Raw genomic sequence first — 27,008 nt, 5'->3', positions numbered from 1 at the left:
GGTGGGGGGAGTCGTGACTGTTTAAAGTGGTGTGACACTGCTTTTAACAGTACAGTACAGTGGTACCTCAGGTTACATATGCTTCAGGTTACAGACTCCGCTAACCCAGAAATATTACCTCGGGTTAAGAACCGCGGCAGCAGCAGGAGGCCCCATTAGCTAAAGTGGTGCTTCAGGTTAAGAACAGTTTCAGGTTAAGAACAGACCTCCAGAACGAATTAAGTTCTTAACCTGAGGTACCACTGTATAGTAGAGATGGGGCCTAAGATAGGAAGCAAAATGTACATGCTATATTCTTGACATTCTCTCTCTCTCTCTCTCTCTCTCTCTCTCTCTCTCTCTCTCTCTCTCTGAGAGAGAGAGAGAGAAGCCTGATCTTCCCTTTCAGTATTTTACTTTTTCTCTCTTCCCACTGCCCCCCCCCTACAAAAAATAAATAAATCCTGTGGTTGCCCATGAGTGTGGCATGTAATCGCATAAATGGAAAGGTCAATCCTTGCACACATTTTTGAACAGCATGAACTTCTCGGAAGAAAGGTAAGGTAGAAGTACAGGTGAAAAATCAAGTACGGTACTCAAAGCTCTTAGTAGACATTGTTTCAGCCCTATAATTGAGGCAAGTGTTGATCTCATATGACAGGTTCAGGGCCTGAGACAGAGAGGGTAGTAGCACTGCTGGTTCTAAGAGTAGACCCACTGGATTTAATGGGTGCAACTGGATAAAGCCTAAGGGCCACCTGGTTGCAGCACTATTTGAACTGGAAACATCATGGCTCTCACTTGTAGCCACTACATTGCACTGGCCCTCTGTGCATGCTCCACTAACTGGTACATAGAATGGTGCCTTTCTCAAGATGTGTGCATGGGATAGATAGAACTACTGCAAATAATTCCACAAAAGTTGCATGCCCAGATTTTTATTTTATTTTACCAGTACTGTGTGAATTTGCCTACCTGGGCAAACAAACCTTTTTTTTTGTGGTGGGGGTCATAATCCATACTTGGCTTCCTGGATTTGATGATTGCTTATAACAGGTGAGCAGGTGAGTGGCTGTTTATAAGCTTGAGAGAGAAGCTTGCAGTTTCCCAAGGAACTGTTTGTCCTCCCACGCTGCCAAGATGTTTCCAGGTGCTGCTGTAGAGGCCATTCAGGCTTAAAGCAAAAAAGTTGGCCTGTCTTTTTATGGAGGGGGCATATGGTTAAGCCTTCAAAAGTTTGCTCATCCGTAAATTGGTATTCATATGATTTAAAAGCAAATAAACTCATGTTCAATTAGTGGTTCGCCTAGAAAAAATGCAATTCTGTTAAGTGCTGCACTGTCAGCAGCATTGTGTCTTCATTGGGGTGGGGCAGAAGAGGTCTATTGCTTATAACGCCAGCATCACTTTAGAAATTCCCATGAACTTTATGCCAAGTGGCCCATTTTTCTTTGCCACAGATGGCTCTGTTTGTTTTCTGGTTAAACATTAATTTAACAAAATCAATTTAGGACTCTGCGTTAAGTGGAGATCAGGTAATTCTCCCTTTTATCTGCTGTAAATAAGAAAACATTTCTCAAGTGTGAACAAGCAAGCAATCCCTGGCAGAGGATTTCATTCGCAAACAAATGTCTCCTGGTTGATCTACCTTTTGCCTGTTATGATATCGTCTCTGTTAATCATTCATCTATAGTAATGTATGAGGACAGACAACTGTGTTTGCTGCCATTGCTGATTTTTAACATGAAGAGCCGGGATGGTGGGGTGGTGTATTGGTTAGAGCATTGGACTAGGACTTGGGATCCCAAGGTTCAAATCCCTGCTCAGCCATGAAGCATCCTGGGTGACCTTCGGCCAGCCATTCTCCCTCCCAGCCTAATTTACCTCACAAGGTTGTTGTGAAGATTAAATGAGGTGGAAGAGAACCATGTACATCATCTTGAACTCTTTGGAGAAAAAAACGATATATAAATGCAGTGAGTTAACATAAAATAGCCACAATGGTTGCCAGTTCATTTCCGAGCTGAATTCAAGGTGCTCATGTTTATGTTTAAAGCCCTAGACCACTTAGGCCCAAAATATCTGAAAGACCATCTCCTTCCCTACAGACGGGCTTAGGTTTTAAGATTAACAGAGGGGCCCCTATTTGTAGTTCTGCTTCCCTCAGAAACTCCGAGGGTTGGCCAAGGAGGGCATTCTCTGTGGCAGCCTCTAAGCTGTGGAGCTTCTTCCTCACAGAGGTATATCTGTTACCCTCACTTTGCAGCTTTATGTGTCTGCTGAAAACGCACCTCTTGTAACTTTTTAAAACAGCTTTTCATGTATTTTATATTGTTGTGACCTTAGGATGAAGGGCTGATAATAGATGAAATTAGATGATGATGATAATCCTTATACCGCTGAAAACCTCATTACCAAACCAAATACCTCTCCTAACATGAATGTACCCAGACCATACAAGTGTCATTTGGGGCCCTTCGTGGTTTACCCCTCCTTTTCCAGAGCCCCCCTCCCAAGCTAACATATACAAAATGCAATATCCAAAACATTGCAATTTAAAGATTTAATAAAATCAATTGAAGCACAGTAAATCATCTGATGCCCTTATTTGTGTGCCACGCCCTCCAAGAGGCAGTCAGAGGATGGGAACAAGGGGAAAAGCCTTCTTTAGATTGGAAGTGGAATGCTCTCCATTGAAGTCCGCCTTAGGCCAAAACTGATTTCTTTCCAGCACCAGGTTAAAGGCTCATCACCCAGGCATTAGATTGGATTTGAAAAGTTTTTGTTAAAGCCGTCTAAAGCATGGACTCCCATGCGTTAGGCAACCCACTAATTAATTAATTAATTGAATAAATAATATATTGTCTATTGCACTTCTGTCATGATCTGTGGCCAATACAAAAATAAAACTGAAAATGTATGTTGGCAGCAGGGGAACGGGGTGTAATGCTGTCTTAATGCAAGGTGGAAGGGTGTAAAGGAAATGGCTTAATTGCGTGACTTTTTGCATATGAAGGAAGAAATTAAGAATTCACCAGAAGTGAATGTGTTGGGTCAATGAGATTCATTGGAAAAAATTTTTTGTTAAGACCTTAAAAAAGGAACACGAGTAGGCTGTTGGCTTTTCAGTAGTTATTTTTATAACCCCATGAAGGGGATTGTGAAATTCACATGGCCAGCAGAATTTAAGGCAGTGTTTTTCAAACTGTTCTGGGGAAATTGGAAGTTCCTTAGAAGCTCATCTGGGAATCCTCAGTGAGAAGGTCAGTCTGGTGAGCGAGTTTCCTTGACAGATGGTTTGCCCTGTGTTACCAACAACACACAGCTGTGAGGAAGTGTTTGTCTGCAGTGTGTGGAAGAGGCCCAGCAGGCCAGTGCGAGCTGCAGGCCTCCTAAGACACTCTCCAGAAACCTTTGCATCATTACAGGAAGGCATTCACATGTGCATGAGGAGGGAGTAGGAGCTTCCCCCCTGCACACTGATGCACTTGCTGGCTGTGTGTTAGTGCACCTGCTTTGGGTGCAGAGGGTTCCAGGTTCAATTCCCAGCATCACCAAGTAGGACCGGGGAAGTGAATTTTTGTGTAATGGGACTGTGGGAGCTCAGTTCTGGTACTGAAATCCAGTTCCTGGGCTAAGAGCATGTACTCAGAAGTATCTTGCCTCTTAACTCTTAAAGCGTATATTTGCACCTGACTCCCGTGTGTGGATCTGGGGTTTGGGGGTGTTGAGTGAACATTAAACAGAGCCTGGAAAGCTGAAGTATGCCCACACTTGCCTAACATGGCAGAAATAGGAGCATCAAACTGGTAAAGCATCTAGAAACCAGGTTTTGCCCATGTGTTTAGAACAGTGGTTTTCAACCACGGTGCTGTGGCACCCTGGGGTGCCTTGAATGATGGTCAGGGGTGCTGCGGGCAACACTGGCCACTGTCCCTCTTTCTTTCTTTCTTTCTTTCTTTCTTTCTTTCTTTCTTTCTTTCTTTCCCTCCCTCCTCTGATGCCCTCTTGCATCTCTGCCTCCTAAAGGCTTGCACAGATGTTTGTTGCAGCAGCCCTAGCTACAAGCTCCCCAGGTGAATGCTGCCTCTGGGGCTGGTCAGGGGGTGCTTCTCAGGAGAGCCAGTGTGGTGTAGTGGTTAAGAGCAGTGGACTCATAATCTGGTGACCAGGAATGGCAGCTATGGCTAGCCCATCACCTGCTTTGCATATAGAGGACCCCTGGTTCAGTCCAGGTAGGGCTGGACGAAACCTCTCTCTGAATTCCTGGAGACCCACTGCCAGTGTAGGCTGACTCTGTTCAAGGCAGCAAATGAATCTTTCATTCAGAACCATCAAGTTCAGCGACAGCAGTGAACTCGAGGAGGTGTTTACATCTTGCTTGGTTTTTACTTGCTTGGGACAGAGTTTACCAACCGCTCCGGGTTGTCGTAGATTCCTATTTTGGATGTATAACGAGAGTGAGAAGGCTCTCAAGTGGATTGTGGTTCCTTGCTCAGAGCAGTATGATAAAGGCATGTGGCCATTGTGCAGCAGCCAGGCAATTCCCTTTCCAAGATTAGTAAGTGGGGAGTGTCAAGTGTGATTTCATAAGCATTTCCAGATAATGGTGGCAGGAGCATGCTTGGTTTACATGAATTTCCATTGAATTTGCGTAGTTAACCCTACTTCACAAGAAAGCGAAATGTCTTTTTTTAAAAAGTGATTTATATAATAATTTTCCTTTGCCTGATGTTTTGCACAAGTACATTTCCGGTGTGAGCAGAGATTTCTTTAACCCCCTTGTCCAGGGTAAAATGTTTGATGAACTTACAATTTGTCTTTCCTGTTGCTTGGAGACGCTTGAGAACTGTAGAACAGGATTGGGAAACCTTGGGCCTGTGCCCCCCCCCCCCAGGCCTCACTATCTGGCCCTTGGGACTCTTCCTCGGACATCCTAGCCCTGCTCTGTGCCATCCTTGTGTACTGTTTCCAGCTGGAATGTGATGATGCTTCTTACTTGCCTAGATAGTAAGATACCTGTGTTAGATGGGGGGAGGGATGGTTGTGTAAAATCCTCTTGGTTGGTTGGAATGTAGCCCTTGCCATAGAAAGGGTCGTACTCACTGCTCCTCCCACTTTTGATAGGCAGGAAGCACGTTTTGAGATGGCAGCAACAAGAGTGGAAGGCACGAGGGATGGGGAAGAGCTTTGCCTACAATTCTGGGCTGCTGCTTCTAGCCAAAGAACGTAATACTAGACTAGCTTAGGGGTTGCAAACTTATCTCCCCCACGATCCCTGTGGGCATGTGGGTTGACATGGCCAACCAAACTGAGCAGGATTTAATGCTTCCTCCCTCATCAGCTTAAATAAATAAAATAAATTAGTACTCCTATTAAGGCTTCATGCATTCGTGCTGCAGCTACTGAAAATTTGAGATAACCCAGTGGCTAATATTACCAAAACCTTTCTCCCTAGTTTGCTAATGTGACCATTTTTGAATTACACATATTATTTGGAATGATGTTTCAGATTGCCTCGATAGATAAGCAGCATTAAAAACAAGACAGTCAGTTTCACCTCTATTTGTAGGCTTCCTAGAAATTCTCTGGTATTTGAATGTTCAGCCCTATGGTTAACAATAAACTTTTGTCTTTTGGGGAGACAGAACATGATGTCCTATGTTTTAGTTTTGCGTTTTATGAAAAACAAGTTGTAAGAAACAGTCCCTTCAGAATACAAACAAACTTGTTCGACTTAATTTGTTAAATGTAGGTGGGGATTGTGTGTGTGTACCTGCACGCTTATATCAGGAAGGGGAACAAAACCCTTTGTTCTTCCCTCCCAAGTCTCAAAGATGAGCTTTGTATATACGTAAGTTGGGTGCCTCTTGCTAATCTTTCCATTGTTTTAGAGTTGGCTTTATCATTCTGATCAAGGTGTGTGCTGAGTGCACTGGGTGCTACAGTGACATGCCTCTTGTTTACACAGCCCTCTTTACCTTGTTGCTCCTTTTATCCTGTATGTAGACTCCTGGTCTCTGCTGAACCGATAAGAATGCAAGAAGAGCCCTGCTGAATTGGGCGGCATAAGGCTCATCTAGTCCAGCATTCTGTTCTCACAGTGGCCAACCAGGTGCCCCCAAAGGAAGCCCACCAGAAGGACATTTGCTGTCCAGCACTTTCCCCACTTGCAGTTTGCAGCAACTGGCATTCACAGAGAATACTGCTCCCGACAGTGGAGGGAGAACATAGTAGCCATTGACAGCAGCCTCCATGACTTTTGGCTAAACCTCATTTGAAGCTACCCAGATTGGCGGCTGTTACTTGATCTTGTGGGAGTGAATCCCATAGTTTCACTATGCACTGTGCAAAGTAGTGCACCTTGGGGTGGCCCAGTAATATGGGTTGCCAGAAGATTCAGGACAGCCAAAATGAAATACGTCTCTTCCTACAGTAAGAACATAGGTAGAGCTCTGCTGGATCAGACTAAAGGCCAATCTAGCCCAGCATCCTGGACAACCAGAGCAGGACACCAGCACAGCAACATTTCCTTGTGATTCCCAGCAACTGGTATTCAGAAGCATACTGCCACCAGCAGCAGAGATAGAACATAGCCGCAGTGGTTAGTAGCCACAGTTTAGTAGCCTTACACTCCATGAATTTGCCCAATACTCTTTTAAAGCGGTCCAGGTTGCTGACCTTCACTACATCTTGTAAGAGCAAACCCCATCATTTAACTATGTGCTGTGAATTTTCATCTGTCCTGTCCTGGTTAGAAAGTCCATTTATTTAGTTAGGGGGCAAAGTTCCCCAGGCCGTGCCCAACTGCAAAAGTTGTACCTGAAACGTAGCTAAAGTCCCCAAACCAATTAAAAACCAATATGCACACAAACTTTATCATTAAAAGCCAAAGATAGAATCGGTAAAGCTTTGAGAACTTGCCTGTGTCTTGTGTTGGAGGCAGGAAACTACTTGATGGCATAAATGATGTCTGTATGTGGTATCTGGGGTTCGGGTGGAAAGTCAAACTGTGGGCCAGATTGAGCCTATTTCTCGCCTTCCAATCTATCACTTTGAACAGCTGTTCCATTTTGCACACAGTTGTAAGGTTGTTTTTTTTTTCCTTGGGGAGGGGAGGAGAACAGCAGCTGCCCCATGGCACTTCATCTGGGTAGCAAAACTGCAGGTGCCTTTCCCACCCAGTTTATCCTGCCACCTGCTCCTGCATCGCTGGGATGGCAGCACCCACAGATCATATTTGTTTTCCCCTCCAGGCATTTCAGGCCCGCAGAAAGTCCCAGGTTCACTCTCCAGAGTTTCTAGGAAAGACTTGGAAAAATTGGACCCTGGGCCTTTCTGTATGCAAAGCAGATACTCTGCCACTCAGCTGTGACTTTTGCCCAGACAATTCCTGCTGCCAGTGTGCTGCTTGGCGGTGGAGCATCACATTTCAGATTGACAAAATGTAAATATTGAAGTGCGGCAAAGAACCCACATTTAAAACGCCTGTGCAGCATTTAAAATGCATTTATTGTGCCGATTTGCTTATATGGAGTGCAGAAATGTAACTTGCTTGGGTGCAGGATTATTGTGACGTTCAAGTCTTTAAGCATATGTTACAGATATCCAAAATGTCACCATGGAAAGGGTGCAGGACACATTTAAGAAGATCAGTCCAATGGAGGAGCCAATATTCAGCTGTAGGGCATCTGCCTTGCATGCAGAAGGCCCCAGGCTCCATCCCTGGTGTCTCCAGGTAGGGCTTGGAAAAGCCTTTCTGCCTGAAATCCTGGACAGCTGCTGCCTTTCAGTGTGGACAATACTGAGCTGGATGCACCGGGGGTTTGACTCGGCGTAAGAGCAACTTCCTGTGTTGTTCCTATATAAACAGTTAAAGGCATTAAACGAATAAAATATTTCTTGGTGGAGGGGTGGGGACATAGTAAACCTGCTTGTTTTGAAGTAGAAGATTTGGCTTTGAAAGGGTTCTTAGAAGGCTCTTTGCTGTGTGAAATGGCATAGCCCACCCTCATCCTCTCTCTGGCTACGTGTGACTTTGACTCCACCTCGAAATGGCTCTTGCGTGTCCTCTTTTGTCTTAGAGCATGCCACTGGGTGGGAGAGATTAAAGGGTGGAGCACGGCATCTTTTGTGCTTACCTCTGCTCCCAGCCAGCGGAAGAGAGAGGGAGGGGGGTTGTTTACTACTTTCTACTCTGAATAACATGCCAATCATCTGGATCCGCCCTCCGTGCCATCCAATTGGTTCCTTCGGAAATTCCACCTTTATGGCTGGGCTCTGCAAAGCTGGCTGACTTGTCAGGATTTTTCTTTTTTCCTTTTTTTTGGCAAATGATCCAACTGGGCATCGCGCAGAGCAATGCTGCTGCAATAGAACCGAGGAGACTCTTGCTTCTAGCTGGGATGTAGTAAAATAATTGCTTCCTGTAAACAGGAGAGTTTCTGTGCATGCAAGGGGGGGGGGGGTGATTCCAGGGAAGGAATATGCAATCTTGGCTTTAAATTGATAGAGGCAACCCCTGCCTTGCGTTTTTGTATTTTTAAAGAGGGAAATACCATGAAGCAATTTCCAGAGCGCAGTCCTCCTTTATATCTCTCCTAATTTTATCATGTTCATTTCTAAATGCTGGGTTTTCTTACTGATATGTGAGCTGCTACGGTAGGAGAAACGGCATGCTGAACTCAAAGGTGGTTTGTTTTGGATGGGGGAGGAAAGGCTTTTGTCCCACTTCGTTTGCATCTTCCTATCTGTTCATCTCCCACTTTTATGCTCTTGAGAAAAGGCTTAGACGCCTCGTCTGTTTATTAATAATGGCACTGAAAGGAGCATGGCGGCGGAACACGCGCATGGAACCATTTTGGGATGCAGGCAGCCAGGGGGAAACAAAGCACTGGGTGACTCACATTCACTCCACCCCCACCCACCCCAATCTAGTATTAGGTTTCCCTGCCTTCTACAACAGTTTCGAATTAGCGGTTGGGTGTAGGAAAAGTAGGGTTGTATTGTGTGAAGATCAATGTTGTTGTGTGAGTGGGGGGTGGGGGGCAGGAGGGGGGAAAGCTTTTTGCTATGACCTGAATTAGGTTTCCTATTTCCACACAGCACAATGTGCCTGTGTTCAGTATGACAGAGGAGTAGTGGACATGAATTATTTGTGACAGGGTTGCTTGGAACATGTGGAGTGGAGTCCTCCTGCAGAATGCAATTGCTTCATGGATAGCTTGGGTAGTGAATGCACGCATGCACACATGCACACACACACACACACACACACACACAAAAAAAAAAAAAAAACACGTCCCCTTTTCCTGGCCAGAAGTGCGTTGGAAAGGTAGTGCTTCAGGTTAGGTTCTTGAAGCGTTTTGATTTTGCTTTATCTTGTCAGCCAGAATTGTTGCTTTTTCATCTCTCAGAGTATTAAATGTGGGAGTCATGCTAAGAGGAGCTCTAGAAACTCTTTGCACGGGAATTTGCCCTTTTTATTATTATAATAGAAGCCGGCAGATTTGATTCAGTCTGTTGTGAGAGATCAATGAAACATCAACAGAAAGGGCTCCATGAGGTTTTATTTTACAAATTCCCCTTATTATACAATGTTAGTCTTAAACAGCACAGTACTTGCATCACAAAGGGCACATGCAGCCCCATTGGTCCAATAGAACAGATCCATAGGTCACAGTTTGGCAATATCTTGATTTGAACCAGCTCAAAATGTCACAAAATAATGAGAGAACTTCCGGATTGTTCAGAATTCTTCATCGGAGTGGCGGGAAGCAGGAGAGACTAAAGGTGGGGAGTGGAGTATCCAACATGATGACAGCAGGAGGTTATGGTTTTGAGGCAATGAGATAGGTTGTCGGGGGTAGGGGATAGAAAAGGGAAATTTTCCTATGCGAAATAGGGTAATTTGCATTGGGGGCTGTTCAGTTTGCTTCAGAAAATCTTAGGGTGCTCCCAAGAGTGATCTAATTGCAGCATGTTTGCTTTACTTACATTTAGTAAACACAGTAGAAAACATTGAAACTGCCAAGCTCACCTGATACTGTATTTGCAATTGGTGCCACACCCCATAGTCACCATTGACTGGACTTAATTGTCCAGGCGTCCTTTACCTTTTTTACCTATTTGTAATTGGCACCCATTCCTTCTAACTAATGTATTTATACTGGAAATCTGTTCATTTTGGAAGATTTTCTGCTTCGCTTCACTCGGTTTGGGACATCCCAAGTTCATGGTCCATCCTTGCCCTGAAACTTGTTTGGCTATATGCAAACCGCAAAATCTTAGCCTCAATTCCTTGTCTCTTGCAAGGTGGTTGTGAACATTATTCAGTACCTGTGGTTTTGTCCTCCAATGCGTGTTTATCACATCAGTCAGTTCCCCACACCCCCTTGTGTACAGCATCAAAACACTGAACTTTTACGGTAGTCTACAAAGAATATGTTAAAGTGTCCTAAAGCATGTCTGAATGGTGTCTGATTTTTCCAAATTGAAGTGCAGGACAGAACAGGCTGCATGTTAGTAGTTTGCACTGTTTCTCTGGAACACTATCATTCTGTCGGAATTGAACTGAGCAGGTTTGGTCCTGATTCATGTGGTCAAACTTCTGGATGCAAAGTAGTAAGTGGCACAACTGATGGTGTATTAAATAAGAAGAGAAATGGTTAATACTCTGGTTGATCCAGTGCACATAAAATAATGTTAATGGTTTAAAGAACGCCCGTCTCCTTTTTTAAGTTTAATGCCTAGATGTAGTAGAAGATTTGTGAGTATTACTAGGATGGAAATTTAGTATTTTGTCCACTACTTGGTAGATCTTGCTTTGAAAATCACTATAGCCTCCCCAGGAGTAGAGTGAGGCATTGCCACTGATTTCTTGTGTATGTTCATAAAAACATGAGTTTGAGTGGAGGGGACAGATAAAAGGAGATACTTTGTTCCTAGACTTCAGCATGAAAAATCTTGGTTGGGTACCTAAGTCTCAGGTGTGAATGTTGCCCACCCAGTTTTGCAAAACATGATTTGGTTGAATAGATTTGGCAGTGGCAAACTTGGGTTTGCCCCGGTATAATATTTGAAATGACCAGACAGATTTGTGTGTGTGTGTGAGTGTGTCTGCTTTTGCGTGGATATATTTATAAGGGATTGTAAAAGACATGATCAGTCATTCGTACATTAATCATGCAGGAGTGGGGATCCTATATCTTCTCACCCAACCCGTTAGAGTTGGTGATTTGAGAGCCTGGGCTGTGTGTGTTTTTCAGCAAGCCACTCTTCTTGGTCTTTTCCCCATACGAAATGTGGGGATGTTGCTGATCTGGCCTACCTTACAAGTCCATTAAAGGCGTTACTGAGAATCTGCAGCTCTCTGAGTGCAGCGATAATAATAAATAATAATGCTCTGTAATAATAAATAGGTTGAATTAATTTGCTTGAGTGAGCACATTGCCAAGATATAAAAATCACAAGACAATTAAAACAAAATGCAAGGCCACTTTACCCGACCCCCACCCCCAGCTTTTCAAAAGCCCTTGCTTATCTTCATTTAAGTTCTAGCTTCTCTTTCCTTTTTCCCTTCCCTCCCCACCCCACCCCACCCTACCCTCGCAGGGTTTGGCTTTGACCAGACGTAGGGATGTGCGTGGCAAAAGCAAGCTAATGGAACTTTTTGTTCCGTCTAGACGTTTTAGGAGCAATGTTGACAATAAACGAGGCAAAGAAAATCCGGCAGATTAAGTAAGAAGGCAAGTCTGATAACCACATGCAGCAATAGGAGGTGTGGGAGAGAGACTGTAGTATTTCTCTGTGTTCCAGGCTGCTTTAATGGGGCTGCCTCTGTCTTCTGTTCCCTGTCATTGACGATTTTTATGAATATGAAACAAATGTTGGCTGGAAAACAACCTTTCTGGAATTTGTAGTACAATATGTGTTGAATGGATTATGGAGGCATCTTTAAAAAAATCCAGAAGGATTTCCTTTCTATACACGATTTATCTCTGAGTGGCTGGGATTCTTTGGTGTTTGGTTTTTTAAATTAAAAAAAAAGTGATGAAAGAACATAGAGACTGAAAACCCTGCATTCAACTTGGCATTTAATTATTTTTACTCATCCCAACAAGGCTTCCAGGGCACACAAATTGAAGAAAAGCAGACCATCACTTCAAATGAATAGTTAGAAATTGTTCATGTTTTCTCTATAGCATTGAAGAGATGGAAGGTACATCTCAAGAATAATTTTATATGATGACAAAATAATAATGCTGCTACCTTTGCCTGTAGCTTTCAGACGTTCAAGCGTTCCACATTCTTTATCTAGTTATTCAGGGGTAGACACTGGCCACGTGCACACATGTTTTTCTAGAATCAATTGGCATGAAGTACTTGGTTATATATAAAATTTCTATTCTGCCCTTCACCCGAAGATTACATGGCAGTTTACAGTTTGTAGTGTACACACAATGTAGATCTACTGCATATATTTTGCCCCTGAAAAACACATCTTGAGAAACTAGTTTGATTCCAAAAATGAAAGCACGTTGCAGATTAATTCTGCATTGACCTCCAGTGTGTCCAGTTGAAAACAAATGTAGCGGTTCCAGCAATAGTTTGTGTGTGTGTCTCCATACCTTCCCAGTGGCATTGTGGGTGGGTGTATATCAGTATTGCAGTCGCCACATCCTTCTTCATTTATCTGGAGGAAAAGTTGTGGATCACCAAATCAAGGGGAGGATTTGCAAATGTATGTCAACTGGCCAAATCCACCCTTGTAGATGGCAGTGTGTTCATGCAGAGTAGAGATTTGAACTGGGTACTTATCATCTACTGTGCTATGCTAGTTCTCACATCTAAAATGGAAATCTGTTTAGTATTAAAGCATATTCTTTCCCCCCTCCCCACATAACCCATCAGCCGTAGTAAACTTGGCTGGTGGTCAGGGATGATGGGAGTTGTAGTCGAACAACATTTGGATGCCATCATGTTGACTACCTCTTCCTCATGGCAGAAGTTGTTCTCTCCTACCTCATGAGTTCTCCTGTCATAATCAGCAATAGGCAAAATTACTTCCTTTCTCCTTTTGCTACCCTGCTATATGCAGACAGATTAAAGAACATTCCTTGACCCAGTTACTGTTGTATTTTTGAAAATAGGCACAGTGCATGTCAGTTGATGGATTTATGCAGTGGATTTGTATGTGAGTCTTGTGTGATAATGCACGGAAACAGCTATGATATATCCTACTAACTCATTTTTTGAAAACGCTTTCCTAAAAAATAATGCAACCTTTAAATATAGTGCAAACGTATTTATGCATCTTCTTTCTTTCTTTCTTTCTTTCTTTCTTTCTTTCTCTCTCTCTCTCTCTCTCTCTCTCTCTCTCTCTCTCCACACACACACTTTAGAAGTGTGACTGAATCTAAGATTCAAAGTTTTGTTTAAATGGATAGACATGATGCACATTTGTGGGAGAGTTGAGCTGTGCGTGAAAAGCTTCCAATTCTCTGAATTTCATTGTCCTTGGATTGCAGTGGAAGTTCCCTGCAATGCATCCTGGTTGATGTGTTGAGACAGCATCACTGCCCCGAGATTTCCTACCCGCCTCCTTATAAGCAGGTCATTGCTGTTTGTGTTGGCAAAGCTGTAAAGCCTTGTGTAAGGCAGGAGGAGGCAGGAGGAGGAGGTGTTGGCAGCGTATCATGTGACTCTGCTCCAGACTCATAAACAACCATGTCATGTGGCCTGTCCAGGGCTTCAGCGTAAAAGAATATGAAGGGACCTGCGTCTTTTATCTCTTCCCTTTCAGCCATTAGGATGATTCTTATATGTACATATTACGAGACTGATTGATTAGTAGATTAAGCAGGTCTCTTCTCCCAACTTCTTCCAATTAGTTATATGGCTGTTTCTTTCCCTGGTGTGTTTTGTTGCGAAGACTCGCATGCTAGTGTTTTTTTGGTCTTTAAATGCAGGTTTTAAATCACCAGCCCCAGTTTGTGCCTCTCTCCCCCACCCCCCTTTTGGTAAGTTGTCTGTCTAGATTCTAGAATATTGGGGAAGAAGGCATTCTTCATATTTCAAGGGCTTCTGGTTTTCTTTTCAATAATGCAAGTCACAGTACCACTTGTAACACTACCTGTATGTTGTTATGTACAATCGGGGCAAACGTATTTGCATAAGCACAGTTAATGATGCAAATGAAGAAAATTCAGTTTGGCTTGAAACAGTTTGTTATAGTTGAGTTTCTAAACAAAAGCGGATGCCCCATCAGCGAGCTACAGCCTTCCACGAATATTGAGAGAGGGCAAAGAGGTATGGATGGATTTCACCAGCCAAGTGTGCCTACAAATCCCATGTCCACCGGCCCCCAGTCAGCATGGCCCAATGCCAAAGATAATGGTTCAGCAAAATCTGGAAAGCCAAAGGTTCACAACTCCTGCATTAGACTGTTTTGGATCAGTGGGCTGCCATTTAGCGCATTAAGTTTAAAGTTTCATTATTTTTGAACATTTACAGTTTGAAAAGCTTTTGGCAGGAGGGTTTTTTTTTAGTTCAACCCTCTTAATTCATCTATAAAAATGCTTTCCTTGAATTTGGTGGCTTGTGTCCAGCTAAATGGTTTTTTGGAGTGGACCTATTAAAATTAACCAACCCATATTAAGTCACATTTATACTGTACATTCAAAGTGCTATACTGTAACTACATTTTAAACAGTCAGGACTATCTCTCCCCCCCCCCCGATAATTCTGGGAGTAGTAGTTTGTTAAAGGTGCTGAAAATTGTGGGGAGGCCCCTGTTCCTTTCAGAGGCTACAATTTCCAGAGTGGTTTAACAGGCAAACCTCCTTCCCAGGAAATTCTAGGAATTGTAGCTTGGGAAGGGAACAGGAGTTACCTAGCAACTATCAGCAACCTTATCAAACTACAGTTCCCATAATTCTGTGGGAGATGCCATGGTTGTTTAAAGTGGTATCATAGTGCTTTAAATGTATGGTGTGAATGTGGCCTTAGTCATCCATGAATTGCAGTAGGTCTCCTGTGGAGTATGACTAACATTTGATGCAACCCTATATCTCTGCCTACGTCCCCATCACTAATCATTACATTATACCTTGACATATGTTTTTTGTGGGGTTTTTTAAACCCAGCAAGGGAACAGTCCATGTTTTTACATCTAATGAATTACCTCTTTTGGAGCCTCCAGCATAGTCTCGCTTGCATAAGGGGTGCTGCTGCTGCTTGATTGCTACCCAGCCCTCACACATGGGTATCTGCAATACTCATCTCTACTTGGGAACAGTTGCCTTAATCCAGGGATGAAAGAGAGGGTGGGATGGCTGTTTTTCAGCTCTTTCTTTTATAATGGGAGCTGAATTTACAAGCAAAATAGGACTGGTATGACTCTATTGCTAATTATCCCCGTAATGACTTCAGCCTATGGCTCTTTTTGTTTTGTTTCAGGGGTTCCTAATTGTTTGCAAAACATGTTCTGAGGTTGGCATCGCTTGCCAGAACTTGCTCTGGAAGCTTTCCTTTCTTTTCAAAACTCGCAGATGAGTTCACTTGAACTTGGGGGTTTTTTGGGAGGGGGTTGCGACTTGGTACAGAGCTGCATGTATGTGGGGCCGTCTGTGTTTTGAAGAAGGAAGCATTCTAGGATTTGGGTAAGGGGACCAAGTGTGGACTTGGACACCATGGCAGCTTAATTGCAAATGAGGTGGTAAAACTGTTTCAGGAATGCACTGCTTGAGACTCTAGGTGGAGGAATTTCACATTATTATTATTTTTAAAAAGAAAAACAACACTTCCTTGCGTGAGAAGGAGGTACCGTTTATTGGTGACTAGAGCAGTTGTTTTGCATGCAGAACGTTCCAACCTCTTCATTTCATGAAGCACGTAATGGGAAAGGTCTGTCTCTCCTGCTCCCTCATTGCCTGAGACCCTGGAAAGCTGCTGCCAGTCAGTGTTGGCCTAGATCAGGAATAGGGAGGTGCCCTGGTCCATCCCCCTCACTGGCCCTGCTCCCTGCCCTACAGGAGTGCTTTTGCATTACTGGAAAATGCCCTTGAACCCTGATTCTGTCTTATCCCAACTTGCAGTCCTCCAGATGTTGCTGATCTACAGCTCCCATCAATGCCAGCAAACATGGCCAATGGCCTGTTAATGGTATTGTCATTTAGCAACATCTGGATGGCCAACAGGTTGCCCACACTTGCCCTTTGCTTGCCTAGGAGGGACGCCTGTGTGTGGAAACCTCTGCCTTTTGTGTGGTTGGAATATAGTCCTCTGTAGAAGTCATATGCATTGTTCCACACTCTGCTACCTGTGGCCCTAGTCTGTGAGGCTGAAATGGGCCAGAAAGACAAATAATTAGCCCCATGCAGCATGGAAGGCTGAGTTAGAAGCTGGGGGTGTTTGGAGTTGTATTCCAAAACACATCGAGGTTATCAGATTGGGGGAAGGCTGAATTAGACGCTCCTGGTGGCCAAATGCATCTTCTTGGTTGCATTTCTCACCTATTCAATAATGTTGTATTGAATATAGTTGGGCAATATGTTTTAGTACTTCTATCAGTATTATATGTTGATAAGCAGTAGCAGGGATTGAAAACTTTTGGCCCTGCCAGAAGTTGATGAACTACAACTCCCACCAGCCCTGGTCAGCATGACCAATGATTATGAGAGTTGTAGTTCACATCAAAAAAATTAAAGCGCTATGGTACCACTTTAAACGGTAATGGCTTTTCCCCAAAGAATTCTGGGAGCTGTAGTTTAAGAGTACTATAACTCGGTGAAGGGGAGTAAGGATCTCCCAATAGTTCTCAACAGCCTTAACAAACTACAGTTCCAGAATTCTTTGGGGGGAATCCATAACTATTTAAAGCGACTTTATAGTACTTCAGATGTATAGTGAATGTGGCCCTGGAGGGCTAGAGATTCCCTCATGACTTACAGCTTGACACAGTACAGAAGATTTAAAAACGTCTCCTACCCCAAATTGTACACTTTCAGCCCAAACCATTTTAAATTAACAGAACTATAGAGAGAAACAAAAAGTAGAAAAGGAATTATCTTTCAGACATTTTGATGTGGAGCTGTATATGAGGCATGTAATTTACACATAAATGGTCTCTGGTACCAGGTCTGAGATGTACTGCCAAAACCCACTTTGTGTGTTCGAGTTTGGAGACGCTGCCTCAGTTAAGGTTTCTCTTTTGCAAAAAAACAAAAACAGCCCCGGGTTTGTTTCTCCCTGGGACACAAACCTGCCTTGTTAGGAAATCAGCAAAGTTTGGGAGCCCACAATACCTCGCATAGCTCTGCACACAGCAACAAAGTGTAAAAATGGGGCCCTCGGCACAAACAAGCAGTGGAGCGATAAATATAGAATACCGTCTCAATTCCACTTTCATTAGTCATGGCCGGACAGTTGAGAGTTTAATAAACTTATAAGGAATATTGAAACAGCTTGGCATTTAAAGCAACTCATCAAGTTTTTATAGTTGGTGGGGTTTTTAAATTCATAGGAGGATCTCCTTCCTTTTTTTAGAACATCGCCACAAGAAACGTGGATTAACGGAGATTATAAAATATTGATAAAATATATGTTCTGTACAAGAGTGTGCTTTCTTTGCTTTCTCTCACACACATATACACACTGTCTTTTCCCCTTCCCAGTCTCTTCTGGTAAACACCAAATGATATGTCAACCTTGTAGCAATATTAAATGTTCCACCTGGTGGAAAAAATTTTCTGTCGCACATTTCAAGTTGTTAACCTCCACGGTCCTTAGAGGCCTTCAGTCTCCTTAGCTCAGTCCCATAAGGAAAGGGCCCAGTATCTTTTCCTTAGTCGGGGAGAAGTCTGCTCATAGCTAGGGGTCTGCTTTTGAGAATCATTTGCCACGTGGCCTGCTGCTTAAATGTTTTGGGTGGGCGACAGCATAGCTGTAGGCTCTAGCCAAGTGGCTGACTGAGAGTTAGCATGGCTTGGGTGTGGTGAATCTTTGGCCCTCTAGATTTGCTGGACTACAACTCCCATCAGTCCCAGCAAGTATGGCCAATGGCAAGGGATGATGGGAATTGCTATTTCATTTAAAGCTCACTTCCCACAAGACATCCGGAAGCAATTTACAATACAAAGGCCTATATAAAACAGCTGAAAATATAAAAAACAACTTTCAAATATTCAAGATACAGAAACATTTGGAATGTCACCTCCTACCCCATCCAAGGATCTGTCACTTGCCCCAACAAAAGTTGAATTTTTGTAACTTTTTTTTAAAAAACCCCAGTAATACTGTATTTAGCAATATATGCAAGACTGTGACTTACTTGATCAGTATGAGATTTCTTAACTCTGTAAGGAATTTGTCAGTGCAAATATCTATAGTGACTTTATTATTCCCTCCCCCCCCAAAAAAAATATTTGAAGTGTTGCTTTAGGTTAGGTTCTTAACTTGATTATTTTAAGCTTTATAAAATAAAGCCTTGTGGCATTCTGAAATACTTTGTCTCCAGGAACTTTGGGTTCCATTTAATGATAGTGTTATATTTTTGAATTACAGTAATGTTACTGATGCAATTCTCCTCCAGGCTTGTGAACTGCTTGCTGATGTCCAGTTCTAAGATGTTCGGTACATCATTGTTCTTTTTTTCAGATTTCGTTTTAATATTAATATTTTTATTGTTCTTGTTAAATCCTCAGTAGGTTGGTATTTCAACCAGTCACCCCAGTCAACCAATTGAAAGCAAGGCAATTAATTGGCAAGTTTTGTAAAGCTTAATTCGATTAGGGTCTGTATGTATTAGTACAAGTCTCAAATGTAACTCCCCCAACCAGATGTTGTTAATTCTGGAAATGTAAGTGGTAACAGGAGGGAGGAACTGCTATGTGGGAAGATCCTCAGAATATCTTGGAAGCCTCCGTTGGATAAGAGTGGCTCTGGTAGGATGTAAACAGGGAACATATGGTGGTTCCTGAAATGAATTTGGGTCAAATGTAATTCTTGGATGGTAGACAGCATGCCCTGAGTTTGCTGTTGGGACTCTCTCGGCTTCAGCAGAATCTTTCTATGCTCTTTGCAAGTGCAAGCAGTTGTGTGCAAACTCTGGAGTTTAAAGCAAGAGCAGATAATTGCTTGCAGTTCTTAGCACCCATGACAGTGAGAATAAAAAGCTATAAATAAGGACCTAGCAGGCGATTACTCCTTCCCCACCCTGTTCTCCCCTGACCACCACCTTCTTCAAGAAATCTTCTAATTGTGGTTTAATTATCAGGAAGCAAAAGGAAGCCATTCAGTGTTCTCATGTTTGGTGTTATGACACTTTCCTCCTGTGAGTTCCTCCTCACAGAAATGTCATGTCTTTTATCCCACCCACCCCCTCTCTTTCTTTATTAAGCTGCTCTGGTGAAGAAGAGGATTTACCCAGTGAGGCAGGAGGACGACGGGGAGTATGCAAAGTTAGGCCACATTCAGGGCATTCATTTAAAGCCCTATGGTACCACTTCAAACTGTCATGGCATCCCCAAAAGAATTTTGGGAAATGTAGTCTGTTAAGAGTACTGAGATTTAGTAGGAGACGCCATTTCCCTCACAGAACTACGCTTCCCACAATTCTCTGTGAAGAGGGATTGATTGATAAACCACTCTGGGAAATATAGTTCTCAGGGTGGTATGATAGTAACTTTGTATGTTTGATGTGTGACTCTTGTTTAGAACTAGAGGAGGATCTTGGAAAACTCCTCAAGAAAGCAATGGCTATTGCTTTGCTCCACGTTGGGACATGCTGCTACTTGCAACTGAATGAATATGTATAATTTCACAAGCTCGATTTGCATTTCAACTAGGTCCATGAATCATCAGAAATGGGTGTGGGCATGTGAGAGAGGGAAAGGAAGAGAGAGATGTTCCAGTTTTCTTCATACCCCTTCACTCTACACCCCCACCCTGCATTCCTCTTTTTCTTAGTGAGCCAATGTAGGACAAGAGTCATTGGGCTTGGTCCAGACAGACACTGGTTCAAAATCGGGCTAAGCCACAAATCAGTAGCCTTAGGGCAGAATTGTTTTATGGCGTGCAGTCTAACCCTGTGTGCATTACCCCAAAATGCCTGCCATTTTATCACTTGCTGTTCTGTCTTGCAGGGTGGTTATACACATTCCTAAGGTCGTGTACATCAAGCAATTAAGACGGGTCGCCAACCTTTTTGAGCTAATAGGAACATTTGGAATTTCCTCCTCCATCCCTACATTGGGAATTTTGAGACGGTGCCGTGGATGCCAGTCAAAATGGCTGTCCTGAGGGGGGAGGGCATGGCATAGCACAAAATGGCTGCCCTGAAGACGTAGCATAATCGATACCACATCTAAAAGAGCAGAAAAAGTAACAAGGCCACAAAGTGGTGTGGGAATTCCTGCCCCTCAGTCAGCTATCCCATGAATGGTGGGATGGGGAGGCTCTTTCCACCTGTCCTTTGTTCAGAAGAGGGTAGGCATCCAATCCTGGCATCCAGTTAAATGTGGGCATATTTAAGGGTTGTGTGTGTTCAGTGTAGGAGAGGCCCATTCAGTACAAACAGGAATTGTGTAGGAAGAGCAGATAGCCTCTCGTATATTGTGGATTTTTGAAGGGATATTTAACAGACCTTCGACTGGGCACTATAGGTGGTACTATTGGCCATCCTGGCACCCATAGGTGCCATGTTGATAACCTCTGACTTAAGATACTTAAAATGCGCTGAATGAATACAAAAATATGTTCTGAAGGGAAATTTCTGTAGGATGATGTCAAGCAGGTAGTTAGAAAACACATTTTAAAAGCCTCTTCCAGGATTTAATACGAGCTACTATTTCCAAATTCCACTTTTTGTGAGCGAAATCAGGCATGTTCATATACACAGCTCATATACAAATGCAGAGTCATATACAAATGCTCGTCACCTTCTGAATTCCCTTCTTGAGACAAAAGTTTTGTTGAAGTTCTCAATTGGATGGGGATTTGTTTTAATTTTGGGGTTTGTGGGAAGGATAGGGCTTGGCGAGAGCAAAGGGAAGACTTGACTATCATTTTACAAGAAAGGGAAGAATATTTCTTTTAAAAACTAAAAAGAAAAAAGAAAAAAACCACCACACTTGGCAACTCTGTGTCTGCCCGCGTGCGACTGGCGCCCTGCCAATCTTGGCGGAGGCTGTGGCCTTCGCTTGCCAGGCGTCTTACGCTGCTGGCTACGTTTCTTCATTCCCTCCAACTGACTGTTTATTCACCTGATTGTTCCGTTTCAGCCTTGGTGAAGTCATGGCGACCTTTTGAGGCATTCCAGAAAACTTGGTGTATTTGCTCTGTTATGCTTCAACAAATAATTTACGGAGAGGTCTTCCCACGACACGGTCTTGTGTTCAAAAGGCAGTAGTATGGTCCCCCTGATACTGAAACTGCCCCCCTTTTTTCTTTTAAGTAATTTCCTTTTTTTAGGAATGTGAGAAATTGCTTCATTTGTATGTTTACCCTTCTGTTGTCTTCTCTCCTCAGAGTCTCAAGGCAGAGAGGACTCTCTTTATAAGCAAAGCAAAACTATATACAACAATAAAAGAGGAAAAGCATCCCATTTATTTATTTATTTATTTTTAATGCATTTATAGCCAAATATTCCTCAAGGCGCTTGGACCTCTCTCCCCCCCCCTTTCCATTTAATCTCCACAACAATCCTCTGAGGTAGGTTAGATTGAGAGGCAATGAATAACCTTAGGTCACCCAGCGAGCTACATGGCCGGCTGAACCTTGGTCTCTTACATCCTAGTCCAAACACTAACCAATACACATACATTTCAAAATAACTTTTTTTTTCTTTTGCATTTTCCATTCCTAGCTATCCTTTCTCTGAACTATTTTTTTTATAACACGAGTAGCCCACTCCAACACCTGAAGTATTAAATTGTCTTTTTTACATAAGCTGTTAACTGACTCTGCTTGATAATTATCACCACTGGCAATTAATCAAGCTCAGTTCCCTGATTTTTCTGCTCTGTCGGTTTGCAGGTACTTTCCCATGCTTTACCATATAATAGCCTTGTGATGTTCCAAAGTTGCAGAGTCTGGATCTTATTCCTATTAGGGGGACTTTCAAATCACCTGTTACTTGAGCCTTCTAACTAGAGACAGAATGGCTTCACAATAAAATAAATATTTCAAGGCACACGTTAAAAAGCATATTTTCTAAGAGAGTGTGAAGACGAAGACTGGTGGTCTAAAGTTAACACAAATGGGCTTCAGTTCCGCTGAAGAGCTGTGTGCAGACGGTCCCAGGTTCATTCCCTGGGAGGTGCTGGAAATGTTCACTCTCTGAAATGCTGGGGAAAGTTGCAGGAGATTGCTCATGTCCTGCTTGTAGTCTTTCCACAAAAATCTGGTTCGCCATTGTGGAAAGCAGGATGCTGTGCTAGATGGGGCTTTTGGTCTGATCTAGTAAGGACTCTCTCATGTACTTAAAATGATAAAAGGACAAAAATCGAGGCCAGGAAACCAGAGGGGCTCGGTATAAACGCAGCTTGTGTTAGAAACAGCCTGTTCTGGTTGTATTGTAGCTTTTTATGCTTTCTGAAGCAAGAGCGATGCAGGAGAACCTTGTGTAACTGTGCTGTTCAGCTCATTGATGCCAGATTAGTTTGGTGTAGATGGTGTGGATGACCCATGCAGTGTTGTAGCTTTTTGTTTTTATTTGCAAATCACCCTAAATAAGTGTGCATCAAGGTACATAATATTTTAGGTACCACAAGCTGAGCTCTAAAGGCATGGTATACATGCATGTGTCTGCGGCTTTGCTTGATATCCTTGTGTAAACGGGAAATCTTGTTACCATACTAAATCTTACGTTTTGGCACTCGTGGGGAGCAGCAATCCATCTGCTTGCAAGACATGCTGTCTGGAGTTGCTAATGAAATCCCTTAATAGCCTTGGAGACTTCTAATATTTACGTACACTGAGCTGAGGCGCAGCCCACTGCAGGCTAGCAAATCTGGCATCCAAGCAGAGAGCCTTTATGATGTCAGGTTAACACCGGTTGACTTATTTAAACTACTTGTTCAAAGTAATACTTCGAATGGTCATTTACTATCTTTAGCTGAAGACAAAAATAAGAAAACTCGCAGCCGCCTGTGGCTAAGGCTGCTGTGATGTCATGCAGTGTTCGCTAACAACTCTGAACTGCTTGAGTGGGGAAATGTCAGCAAAGGAATGTTGATAGGCTGTGTAACTTCTATGAGGCAAGTGAAAGGGTAGGAACTGTAGCGCAGCGTTCAGACTCCTGCTTTGCAAGCCGAAGGTTCCTAGGTTCTTTCCTCGACAAGTCTAGCCAAAAGGACATGGGGACACAGGGAGCTGCCTTAACACCACATAAGACTGTTGGTCCATCTACCTCAGCCCTATCCATGTGGGCTGGTAGAGGGTCTCTAGGGTTTCAGAGAGAGGACTGGGGCCTTCTGCATGCAAAGCAGATGCTCTGTCATTGAACTATAAAACATTTGTGATTGTAACTTTGTTTTAAAACTCTTTTAAAGTATTTGCTGTTGTACGCATGTCTTGTAAAAAATTTTCAAAAAATTGTCTAGCCATTCTGTCTCTAGCAGTAGAAGAATGGACTATGAATCAATCAATAAATACGTCTGATAATGCAGAATTTAAACTGATAATTTGGGGGTTGTGCTTCACCAGTGGTGGGGAACCCTTTGCCGCCTAAGGGCTGCATTTCCTTCTGGGCAGCCTTCCACGGGCCATGTACCAGTGGTGGGCAGGGCCAAAGGTTATAGTCATAGATGTAATTTCTTTTACCTTTGTACAGTAGACTAGCTTCTGCACTCACACACTGCTCTCTAGCCCTCATCCAGATAAGCAAGAGGCATTATCAGAATTCAAGCCAGGCAAAAATTACTCTAGGTGTGAAACTTGTCTCATGGGGGGGGGGTGGACTGGGGAAAGCTGGGGGGACAGTTAGAGAACCCCAGAGGGCTGCATTCAGCTCCTGGGCCTGAGATTCCCCACCCTGTGCTGTGCCATTGTTTGGGTTGCGTTTATGCCTTATAATGTGCCCCTTATTTATGCTGCTTTGCTCTTTTTCCTCCTTACAGTGTGTCCCAGCTCATGTGGCAAACATGCTTGTACTGACCAAAATGAATGTTGCCACCCGGAATGCTTGGGAAGCTGTACGGCCCCAAACAACAACTCGGCATGTGTGGCTTGTCGCAACTACTACCACGATGGGACCTGCGTCGCCACCTGCCCGCTCAACACGTACAAGTTTGAGGGCTGGCGCTGCATCACGAAGGAGGCCTGCTCCAAAGTGGCCTTGGAACACTTCGAATATGATAGCTTTGTGATTCATGACGATGCGTGTGTGTCCGACTGTCCTCCTGGATTTGTGCGCAATGATACTCAAAGGTAACACACACAGACATTGCAAGTTGCTGTACTCTTTGGGAAACAGAGTTGGAGAAAGGCTATTCTGATATGGAGGATATTGCAGTAGAGCATCTGTCCCATTTTCTAATATTTCATTAACAATGCAGTACCTCTTTTATTATGGAAGTGTGGCTTTTTGACCAATGTACCAACTATGGGACGTGGGTGGCGCTGTGGGTTAAACCACAGAGCCTAGGACTAGAAGTGCCATTTGCTAAGGGTGCTGAGAATTGTTAGGATCAGAAGGTCAGCGGTTCGAATCCCCGCGACGGGGTGCGCTCCTGTTGCTCGGTCCCTGCTCCTGCCAACCTAGCAGTTCGAAAGCATGTCAAAGTGCAAGTAGATAAATAGGTACCTCTCCGGCGGGAAGGTAAAGGGCGTTTCCGTGTGCTGCTCTGGTTCGCCAGAAGCGGTTTAGTCATGCTGGCCACATGACCCGGAAGCTGTACACCGGCTCCCTCGGCTAGTAAAGCGAGATGAGCGCCGCAACCCCAGAGTCGTTCGCGACTGGACCTAATGGTCAGGAGTCCCTTGACCTTTACCAACTATTTATGTGCGGACCAGGGGTGGCCCATCCCGTTTAGCTGCCTGAGGCGAAACAGAAAGGTGCCACCCTGTGCTTGCACTGCACACCCACACCCCTTGCCACCCCTCTCGAAGCCTCGCTTACTGGGGTTGCGTGGCTACTGCTTCTGGGTTCTGACGAGGTCACATGACGGATTTTTGTCACAGACCTCTGGAGGTCTCTGTGATTTTGCAGGATTCTCGCGAGATCTCTCTGGGAGCCACTGCAGCCACTTGGGTAGTGGAGGTGGGCCTGGAGACACCACTTGAATTCTGCCACCTGAGATGGCTGTGTCAGCCCTCGTTGATGGGCAGGTGTGTGCACAGAAACCAAACTTTTTATTGCAGGAACATAACAGGGTTGGAGTAAGATGAGGGTCTTTTGTTATTTCCCTGGGAAAGAGGGTTAGACTGTTAAACCACCTTAACGAACTTCAGCTCTCTGAGAAGGAGAAAGGGATGGGACTCCTAACAACTATCAGCACCCTTAAAAACACTACAACTCCCAGGATTCTTTGGAGGAATCTATGACTGTTAAAAGCAATATAGTAGTGCTTTAAGTGTGTTGTGCCCATGAGGCAAGTTGAACAATCCAGGTATTCTTCCACTGCAGATCAACTTATTGTGTGCAGACTACTTCCTCTGCATTGCAGTCAATGAGTAATGAAAATCTGTGTGAACTTGCCCCTAAATCCCTTTAGCATTGTAGCATGTGTTTCGTTTTTAAACCTTTGGCCAAAGAGCTTGGGTGACAAATTTCGGAGGGATGACCATGTTAGTCTGTTGCAGCAAAAAGAGACAGACTAACTTAATGGGTCAGAAGTGGGCCCAGAATCTTACTTTGTTGGGTGCAAGACAAATAAAACTTTGGCATTCTCCTGAGAGGATGGTTATATAAATAAAGACCACCCTTCCTCTTGAACTTTTTTTTAAAAGAAGTTCTGTGGAGTGTTTGCCTTTATTTGTTCAGCAGTTTCATTTCCTGTTGACATCTGACTTCTCATGTTTTTTTAATGTTAATTTATCCAAACAAACCTTCCTCTGGCCCCCCAAAGAGTTCCTAGTTTATATACAGGTGCAAAGTACTGATCTTTGCCCCTAATTTAGAAACCCAGTGTTTACTGGGAAAAGTTTTTTCCTTGCTGCCTCTGACTACTTGAGTTTTCAGGTGATTAAAAACACTCTTAAAAAGCATAAGCCTCTTTATCTGAGCCTCTGTGTGGTAATGGAGAAGATGGGAAGTGGTGAATTGAAAGCCAATGGAATTTGTAGTGTCCCCTCCTGCCTTCACCACTTGCCTTCCCATGATTAGCACTAATAGCTGCAAGGGAAGGGGTGGTAATTATTGGTGTGTTTACTTTTAATGGTTTCTGGCATGTACCAACAGGGCCATGTACTGAGAGTGCTTGAAATAAGTGTGAGGATCAATCAATCATTGGGTTGTTTATGTTTTTGATTATGTATTCTGTGTTTCTATGTTATAACCTGCAGGTATAGGGCGGTATACAAATTTAATAAATAAATAAATTGGTATGCTGCTTTTCCAAAGTTCAAACCATGCTCAAGGTGGCTTACAACATATAAAACATTACATAATTCCAAATGTAGCAATAGTCAGAAACAATAAACAAAACTTCAAGTACACAACCAGATTGGACAATTTCCACATAAACCATAAGATCTGAAATAAAAGTTACAAAAAATTAACAGCAACAACACACCCACACCCACCACCCTGCAGTGCTGCCTCCTAAACAATGCCTCAGCCCAAGATTCTGTTCAGCAGTCTCAGCTTTTGTAGCTGGAGTCAGTCAGGGCCCCACCCTTCCAGGCCAGGTGGGGAAAGGCCTGCAAGGCAGGGAGCAGTTCTTCCAGGGCTTACAGGCAGTGACTGGAAAAGTGCATCTTATGGCCATGATAGCTATATTACCTTCATGACTAAAAACTGGCGGCTTACGAGAAGGTGACCCTCTATAAAGAGGAGAAAGATTGAAAGTTTTCAAATATACGGACTT

At 43.5% G+C, this 27,008-nt stretch overlaps 1 protein-coding gene across 1 annotated transcript in view; it reads left to right on the top strand.

Moving 5' to 3' along the window:
- Nucleotides 1-27,008, top strand: part of IGF1R (insulin like growth factor 1 receptor) — a 184,200-nt gene that overhangs the window by 100,713 nt on the left and 56,479 nt on the right. Inside the window, exon 3 of the mRNA XM_080982094.1 lies at nt 24,099-24,408. Within this exon, the coding sequence (XP_080838220.1) occupies nt 24,099-24,408 (310 nt within the window). The remainder of the gene's footprint in view (nt 1-24,098; nt 24,409-27,008) is intronic.

The sequence above is a fragment of the Podarcis pityusensis genome (assembly GCF_964106645.2).
Source record: "Podarcis pityusensis genome assembly, chromosome: 14".
NCBI lineage: Eukaryota > Metazoa > Chordata > Lepidosauria > Squamata > Lacertidae > Podarcis > Podarcis pityusensis.
Note: the sequence above shows the minus strand (reverse complement) of the source record. Positions and strands in the feature narration are given on the sequence as shown.